The 9,654-nt window shown below is 31.1% G+C and overlaps 1 protein-coding gene across 1 annotated transcript; it reads left to right on the forward strand.

Moving 5' to 3' along the window:
• The first annotated feature begins 6,584 nt into the window (after window positions 1–6,584).
• LOC130452939 (keratin-associated protein 6-2-like) lies at window positions 6,585–8,884 on the forward strand. The gene is made up of 2 exons (XM_056792481.1): window positions 6,585–6,790; window positions 8,560–8,884. Exons 1-2 carry the CDS (start codon window positions 6,633–6,635, stop codon window positions 8,807–8,809), a joined length of 408 nt encoding a protein of 135 aa, XP_056648459.1. The 5' UTR covers window positions 6,585–6,632; the 3' UTR covers window positions 8,810–8,884.
• The last annotated feature ends 770 nt before the right edge of the window (window positions 8,885–9,654 follow it).

A 9,654-nucleotide genomic window follows, 5' to 3' on the forward strand; every position in this document is an offset into this window, starting at 1 on the left:
GTGTGGGTTATGATTCATTACGTTATATGATATACTAGGTTCGTTCCAACCCACCAAAAAACCGTCTTTGGTACAATGATTTTGCGCTACGATTCTGCGCAATAGAGATTACGTGTTCCAACCGGCGGTTACCGTTATACGAACGGATTCTCTATATCTATATACGCTTCCAATAACCATTTCAAGAACGGTCCTGACTAACAGAGTGGAACAAACCTACCATTATTTTTATTTATTACCTTGAATATACACCCTTCTTATATCCTTACAATGTCACACCAAAACCTTCAGTATGTTTGCCTTTCTCCATTTCATATCTTCAACGGAATCAAATTTGTTCTTTTGATTGCAAGGAAACAAGTAGAAATCTAAAGGCGTAAGTGCGTAGAAAAAAAGAAATGTTTCTGCTCTGAAATGCTGAAGTTGACTATAAACCTCTTGATAGACAAAGTTGAATGAGATAGCGTATAACTTGTTCGTCCGTATGGTTTCTTCATCTTCTACAGTCTCATCAATACATATTCAAAGATAGCATCTAATCAATTAACAGTTTTTTTATACACTCATTTGTTTTTAATGTGGACGCGTTACCGGGAAGGAAGTCTACAATGACTTTTAGTCCATTTTTAAAACACTTATGCAACTAAAAAACACGTAAATGTACACTGCAATAAACTTGTTTCAATAAACTTTTTTCAATAAATTGTTTCAGTTTTCAATTGCATGTAAATGTTGACAATTTTTTGTTCTTCTGTGTTCATGTTTTTTTTGTTGGAACAACTCTGATGCGAATCTAAGCTACGGCTACACTGATTTGTTTATAGTAGTAAGCACCATTGGAATCGTAAAATCTTACAAAATAAGAGCTGTTATTTGCTGGCGTTCGGCGTACATGTACTTCCGGAGAATATTGAAGAATCATACCTCTTAAACTCAAAGTGAAATAGAAGATAAAATATTTAAAAACCCCAAAATAAACAGTTTTTATCATTAGAGCCGTCTCACATAATATATATGGGACTTAAACCATGAATATATTTACGACAATGTTTTATTTTTAATAAACAAAAAAATGGCTTAATTAGTTTAATCTTTTGTGTGTTGTAAGCTAGATGTGTTATTTGAGCACCATTAAATTTGGATTTTCGTTGCCTCATACAATTTGTTGCCTTGCATGCTACAAATTCTGTAATTACTATGTTTCACTGTGAAAACGAAGCGAATGACAAAAATACATTATTAGCCTCTTGTACATGTTTTATTCCCACAAACTGTCCGTTCTCTTCACTTTATTCACGAAATTCACCATATTTCAAGGTTTCTTTAGTAGCCAAACAAAGAAAAATATTAATTCGTTCTAAAAAAATATTACAGAAGGTCAAAAGGTATTAATTATATATATATATATAAAAAAAAAGCTAATTTCCTAGATCAAGGTCGTGTTTGGGCAGTGAAACCAACGTGAAATGACCACCAGATTTTACTGAAACGTTTCGCACCATTTACGTTATACAAGGGACTTTCTATAATTATATCTTTAAATTATTATGTTTCTACGGACACTGTGATATTAGAAAAATGTTATATTTCAAAGAAAATTTGATAATTATCATTATTTTCAGAGTGAACATCTATTTTATCTAAAAGTAGAGATAGAATTGGAGCGGATGAATTTTTTATGTTTTTTTATTAATATGTAAAAAAATCACTTGTAATATATTTATGTATATGCATCAATTTTTTGGAAAATATGCACTATAATTACGAAATATACGACGATATTTGCAAAATATGCAATTGCTTGTAATGGTTGTGAATATGTATAGATTTCAATCATGTTTCAAGTACAAAATATATTTATTATTCTAGCTTGAGAGATTCTTCCTTTTTATGGAAGTAGTTTTATATATAGTTATATATAGAGCATCATTATCTTTGATAGTTCGTCCTCGTGCATATGTTTTTTTAAAACGGGCTAGAAATTAGTACTTTCCGGTTTATTTTTAGGTAAAAGTTTTTACCGGACTATCTCAATAATTTTCTGGCTCGGTCCGAGAAAATGAGATTTTCTGACCTAAAAATACACCGGAAAGCACTAATTTCTAGCCCGTTACAGTATATGAACTTCACCATAACGTCCTCTTTCCATAATTCCATAAATATTTGATAGCAACAAAGATATATTCATTATATTTATATATTTCATTATAATAGAGAATTAACATCAAATTTTAAATAATAGCTAGACATCCATTTCTTTTATTCTTGCATATTTAAACTATTTTATATCCCTCGTAGAAGATACTAAGCTGTAAAAAACCTAGTTCATGGTTGATTTAATCCGAATCTTTCGTTAATATCTAGTTATTGTTTGTTAACAAAATTTTTAAAATCGTTAGTAGTTTGTGAAATAATTGAATCGGAATAAAAGTTGAATCGTCACAAAGTTGACATCATTGGGATTGTCTTTGATAAATGATGTGGTTCAACTATACTTTTCTCAATTTTTATGAAAAAATAATTGTTGCTATAAACTCGACTTTTTTAATATTCTGTTTCAGTTTTAAACTGTCGAATGTCATACCATTTACAAGACACAATCTTCAACATTTCAAACTAGCATTACTATGTTTTTCATGGCTGTTTTACACAATTTGAACCTCGGAAAGTTACAGAATAGCAAATCAGCTAAGAAATTCTATTAATAGTGAAAGCAATACTACTAATATTGAAATAAATAGGACTAAACTAATTAATTGCAATTCTAGGAATGCTTGAATAATTTGCACGTCCTGTCGTAACTGAAATTTTCTATACAAATCGGCACATGTTATTTAATTAAATGTTAATTAATTATTGATAAAGTTATATAAACTAATGAAAATAATATCACGAAACAAAGTTTAATCATAAGAGCCTTGCTTAGAAAGTGGGTCTCTAAATTTTTTTTAAATAAAGAACTTGTTTACGGACTTTCATGTTTAATTATATAGATCAATCTACAATGTGTTAACGAATCTTAATTTTGAAAACAGAGCGCAACACCGCTTGGTGATTAGGCATACGCTGCACCGCTCGGTGATGAAGCACATGCTGGTAGACCCCGATCTTCAGTTACTCTTGAAATATAAAGAGGCTAAGACGTATAATCAAAGAAGATCCAAGCAATTGAGAGAACACTTGGTATTGAACCTGCATTTTATAAAAAAATTTTGCCACACACCATTAACGTTATTAGTCACTATTAATAGTAGCATTAATCTTTTTGACATGTAGTTACAAGAAGATAAAATCACATGCCACACATATATGATCAACTTCATGTCATAAACACCGTTACTCGTACAATATATAATTTCCAAAAGGTAGAATGAGTAAAAATAGCGGGGCAAATGTTAAAACTGTTGTAAATAGTAGTGGACATTATATTAATGAAAAAATAGTAACTTCTGATAAAACATAGATACCATTTTTTGAAGAACATTGACCAACCATAGCAATGGCTAAAAAACAAAGGTTTGTGAAGAAAGTTATGTACGCACTTTTTGTTCCTGGTACAAAATTAGTGACAGCTTGAAAATAAATCTACATTTACAGCGAACTGCGTCAGTTTTTCGCAGGTTAATGAAATGAAATCACTTTAAGCCATCGTTGCACAGTGTGTAACAGAGAATTGATGTTTCACATGAAAATAGTGTGACAGTCATTGAACATCCACCTTAATTGCATGATTTACATTTACGTTTCACGTAAGAGTATAATATAGATGAAGCAATTCAACAATTTTTCAGAGCATTTCAAAAAAAGTGACTGGCTTTAAGTTGTGGAAGCCTCAGTTACAAAAATGATGTAGATGGTGATAACTTGAATAAAATCATTTTCCTAAAAGGACTTGTATATTATTTGTAGTATATATAATACATTCACCAATCTTGTTACTAAACTTACTTATATAGGATAATGGTTTAAGAGGTATCCCAATATTTAAATATAGGTTAGCTTGTCACTTGTTTGATCAAGTTCTGGGTTCCTCTGGAGGTGTTTTGATCTGTTTGATAAAACTGAGCAATTACTTTTCAGCATATGTAGATAATTTCTTCAAAGTTAACATTCTTCTGGTCTAGAAAATATACACCCCAATCTCAAAAATTAAAGCTACTTCCCATCTAATCGATATCTTAATATTTTGTGAAAACTTTGGAAAATTTTTTTTCAATTACGAAATTTCTTCAGCACTAAAATGTAATGTTACCGTATTATGGCATTATGTAACACGTTATATTCTTTTCGTATATTTTGGCTTTGGCTCACATAAGCATATTTTTGTTAAGATTCCCACTTCAGTTACGGATTTCACTTTTATTTTATTTTAAATGAACAAGCCATTTTTTGCTGCGTTTTTATTTCATGTAATATCACTTAAAATGTCTTTCAGTATCTCCAATTCCTCGCTTTATTTCTTCAATGTTTTCTAATCATTCTATTCATGTAATCGAGCACCTCTACAATTTCTGGCTTTTCGTTCTTCTTGTTGTATTATTTTCTCTTCGAACACAGAGGCAAAAGTTTTTTTACGTTAATTTCAAATTAGTTTTCATTAGTTGTTTTGGTAAATATTTAAATTATTATGTAATCTTATCCGGGCTCGACAATCATGTAGTCGGCAAAAAGAGTTCTAGTAGTGCTATGTTCCTGTTGCCGAACTTTCAAAACTCTTAACACTCTTTTAAGGTGTAATCTATTATTATAGAAAATAGTGAAAGAATCCTCAAACATTTTTCTCTAAATTATGTAGATTCAAGTCTTCTCACTTTGTCTACAGTATTTTTACCATCGCGATCATGGTCTTTTCGACACCCCTTTTCCTCAAACTATTCCATTCTTTTTATTTTATCAGAGAAAAAATTTTTCAATACGTATTTTTCAACATTCTCTGTTTCCCTTTTTGAAAATTGAGTTTTGTGGCAGAAAAATATTTGAAATTTTTGTTAATTTCAAATCACTCCATAACCTATATAATATTAACCACGCAGAAGCCTCATGTACTTGAAAAATTATGTACCAACCAGTAGCGGAGCTTAGAGGACGTTTACACTGTTCCTAACCAAGAAATGGCGGTAAATGTTTAAGAAAAAAAACTGTGGTAGAAAGTACACAATCTAGACAGATTATGTTTCAAATTTGAAGACGTTATGTTGTTTAGTATTTGTTTGGCAACCATCAATTTTGAACATTCTCAGTTGATTTGTATACATGGAAAAAATTAGTCATCGTTATGTGATACAACACATTTGAAAAGCATTAGCCCAACCAATATAAAAGCTGCACTAGGTTCTACTCTGGGTGAGATACTAAAATATTGGGTAGCAGACTTTAACCGAGGCTGTACAATCTGCGAGCACCATCATCGCAGTGGTCGACCAAATGAGGTGACGACTCCAAAAACCAACAAACGGTACTGGATGATCGTCGACTGAAATTGTGCGAGCTAGCAGACATTATAGGGATTTCAAAAAGTGCGGGACATCGCATATTAACTGAAAATTTGTACATGAGAATGCTGTGCACAAGATGGGTGTTTGCTCACATATAAAGAAAAAAAGCGACGTGAAGATAAGGTCTTTGACAATGTTTCTCGTGGTCCATCACTACGCACCCGAAATAAAAGAATAATCGAAACAATGGACTGAAAAGGTAAAGGCGGCTCCAAAGAAGACAAAGACCGTTCCATCTGTACGCAAGGTCATGGCGTCGGTTTTTTGGGATACGCGTGGGATATTTTTCATTGACTATAATGAAAAAAGAAAAACTATCAACGGCGAATATTAAGCGAAAAGAATTGTTGCTTCATCAATACATTTAATGAATTGTTTGAATTTTGTTTGTTTTAATTACTACTTCAAGCACCCCATTCGCCGGATTTACCTCGCTCGAATTATTTTATGTTCTCAAACTTGATAAAACGGCTCGATTTTCCATCAATGAAGAGGATGATGTCGTTAGTTAATGGTTACTATGAGAAGCTTGACGATTCTTATTATCAAAAAGGTATCTAACTTATTGAGCATCGCTGGAAAAAATGTATGGTGCTGAAAAGAGATTACGTTGAAAAATAAATATATTTTTTTCCAAAATTTTGGTGTTTTCTTTGTTGGGCCTGGTGCATCTGGGACCATCCTCATACAATACCTCCTGAACTTTTTTGAATATTAACATGCCCTGTATTTTCTACATCTGTGTATTTTATTTTATCATATGTTGATATAAGTAATACTATAATGTGATGTTACCAATATTAATTTCATATTCATGTTTGTTCATAATGAACGAAATATTAAAATATAAAAATAATTATGTAAAAAATGGAACTTGAATTCGTTCTATATACTTGATGGCCGTTGTTCGCTCATGCATAAACAAATATTGTAAAATTATGAAAAAAACTATTCTCACAATAAAGGTCTCGCAATATCACATACCGAGAAAAGAGGGAAGTCTTGCGCAAAAAGTAATAAACACACTGTCTAAGAGTTAACTATAAAAGTTCTCGAGTGTTTACTTCAGAAGTATCAGTTTAGCTGACGGTTAAACATAAACAAATATTTCCATCAAACGTTAACATTTTCAAAAAAATGTTCAGATTCTTAGTAGTTTGTGTTGCCGTTACTATGGCATCTGCTGCTCCAGGAATTGGATATGGTGGTTACGGCAGTTACGGAGGTTATGGAGGTTACGGCAGTTACGGAGGTTATGGTGGTTACGGAGTTATTCCAGCTGCTACTAGCTACAGGTAGGTTACAATAATGAAAACACGATATATAGATGTAATTAGTACATATTTTAATATAAAAGCTCAACAACATTACACAGCTCTAATTATCTTTACCTATTGAAGATAAATAAATTTTTGGACTAGAATAAGTTCATTTGGAAAACATTGTTACAGCTTTTCAAAGTCTTTGTAGCGGTTTTAAGAACACTTTTTTCTTTTTGTTGATATTCAAACAACTTCATCAACTATCTCTGATTATATCTGCTTCATATGATTTTAGTTTACTTCAAAGTTTATATATTATATTTCCCTTTCATATGAAAGCATTTTCCAGTCATATATTATTTCGATCTATTATTTAAATTTTTAAATTTACCGCTTCTTTTTTAAAAGGGTAACACTGCTTCTGTCGTCAGACATTTGTCATTTGACTTTTCCAAAAATATGAACAAGCTGCTTTATTACTTTATGACTTGATGACCGTGGATAAAAGACCTTCTCGTTATTTGCGGGGAAAATGTGATTTGCAAATACAAGCATAATTCAAAAAAAGCTAATATTGATAATAGCTATATAATTTCGACAAATTTCAACGGTGAAAGATATTTTGCCGAATCTCGTTGTGACTGCACTAGCAGGGAAAATGTTAAATGATTTGGACACACTGTTGGTTGATGGAAGATATTTTCTCACCAAAAGAATTCTCACAAAGACCAACTCTTTGGATCAATTTAATCAGGATTTCGGAAGAAGTGGAATTGGTCAAAAAGGTGCAAAAGGTATGTGCAGTTTCCATGTCCAAAATTCATTAATCAGGCTGCTATTTGTTTCCTTATTCCCCTATTTTTCTGACTTCACCCTGGGTGAATATTTCTTATTTTCATAAATAAAAAATGACTCGACTGGAAGAGATTTCACTTCATTGATGTACCACCTGACAAATAATTATTTTAATAACCTCAATATGAATTGTTATTTTAAAAAAGTGAAAAATATCAACACACATTGGATTATGTGTATAAATATATGAAACTATATTGATCGGTAAATTGATTTTTTCCCAAGAAACGTGTGGCTCACGTCACTAACTCATTGACAAGTCCTCGTAACCTTCGTTTTTAACAAATTTTAAACTCAATGTATTTATAGAGTTTCAAATCCACACGCTTTTTCATATTATTTCCTTCATTTCACCTCGTTGTTTGTTTGTCGTTTTTTAAGCACTTCAAATTCTTTTAAACTTTTAAACACTCAATTAAAATAGATGTTTTTCTGTTCCTAATATTATATATTGATTATAAAACCACACTTTAGCCACAACAATCGAAATAAGCACTATAATTCCCATTTAAAAATTAGTTTTTTGCACAAAAAAAAAACATACTTTTGAGGTTTTCTACTAAGCCTTCTACATTTGACACTCATATTACATATCGAATGTTTAAGATTACTTGAACTTTGAGGCAAATTTGAATTTTTCAATTGACCTATTGAAAGATAACAATCGTAGAGTTACTCATTATATTAATAATTTTTGTAACCAACCTTCAATATTCCTCAAAGCAAATAAAACATAGAGAAGAAATAAATGTATTATCAATCAAAATGTAGAATATACATATAAATCCAAAATCCAGAAAATCTCTAAGTTACAAATAAGAATTGATGATAATACTAGATTCCAGAAATGATTTAATTTTGTTTTTAAAATTTTTATCTTATTATCCACAACTTTTATCTGAAAAAGTTTCCATAACATCATTTTTTGTACTTATTTTGAATGTCAGTTCCAGAATTGACCACCATACTCCAATTCTGAAAACAGCAGTAGTTGCTCCAGTAGTATCGAAAGCTTACGTATCGCCTATAAGCTACCACAGCTCTCCCATTGTATCCAGTTATGGCTTAGGACATGGTTATGGTGCAGGACTTGGATATGGCTCAGGATATGGATACGGTTTAGGACATGGCTACGATTTGGGACACGGTTACGGTTTAGGCAACGGTTACAACTTGGGATATGGACATGGTTGGTGAATGATCCGATGAATTTGTTGATTTGTTATTGTTCAAATCTCATATATGTGTTCATTTTCATAAAATACTGATGATTATTGAAAAATAAATTATTTCTTATAAAAATTAGTTTCATTAATTCAATTGTTAAGTTTGTAGTGAACTTACAACATGGAATATAATAGTGTTAAAAATAGCCATAATTAAAGACTAATTATCAAAATATCAAAAGGATCTTATAAAAACTGAGAGAAGGATTTGAGGATTATGCCGAGGATTATATCGATGCCTTATTAGTCTTTATATATATATATATATATATATATATATATATATATATATATATATATATATATATATATATATATATATATATATTATATTTTCATACATTTGGGCATAAGATACACTCTATGGCCCGTGCAAAAATCTAAGCAAAAAAGTAGTTATCGATTAACTCAGTCTTTAAAGAAAAATATAAATCTATGTTTATGTATCAGCTGAATCTCCTGCTGCAAAAGTTAACTCGTGATTCATTATCCGTCTCCAGTTTCTGTAAAAAAATGTTGAGAAACTAGATTCCAGTAGTTCTGTTCTCTTAAAATCCACTATGTGTGACTACAAATCTTCCATGTTTATCGTTCGCAATAGAAAAACATGTGCGGAGTATCATCCTGCACTTCATTGCAATACGGAGCTTCGGGTGAATCGTGTGTAAGTAACGTTCAAAATCTGTATCTGTATCTGTAGATGATAACACCCAATTTCGCAAAGGTGCTTTTCTATCCAAGGTTACACGCGTAGTAGCAATTTCAATATTGGTCCTAAGAATTTTGCCTTTCTTCTATCGTGCAAATCCATTTGTC

The sequence above is a fragment of the Diorhabda sublineata genome, chromosome 2 (genome assembly GCF_026230105.1).
Source record: "Diorhabda sublineata isolate icDioSubl1.1 chromosome 2, icDioSubl1.1, whole genome shotgun sequence".
NCBI classification, from domain to species: domain Eukaryota; kingdom Metazoa; phylum Arthropoda; class Insecta; order Coleoptera; family Chrysomelidae; genus Diorhabda; species Diorhabda sublineata.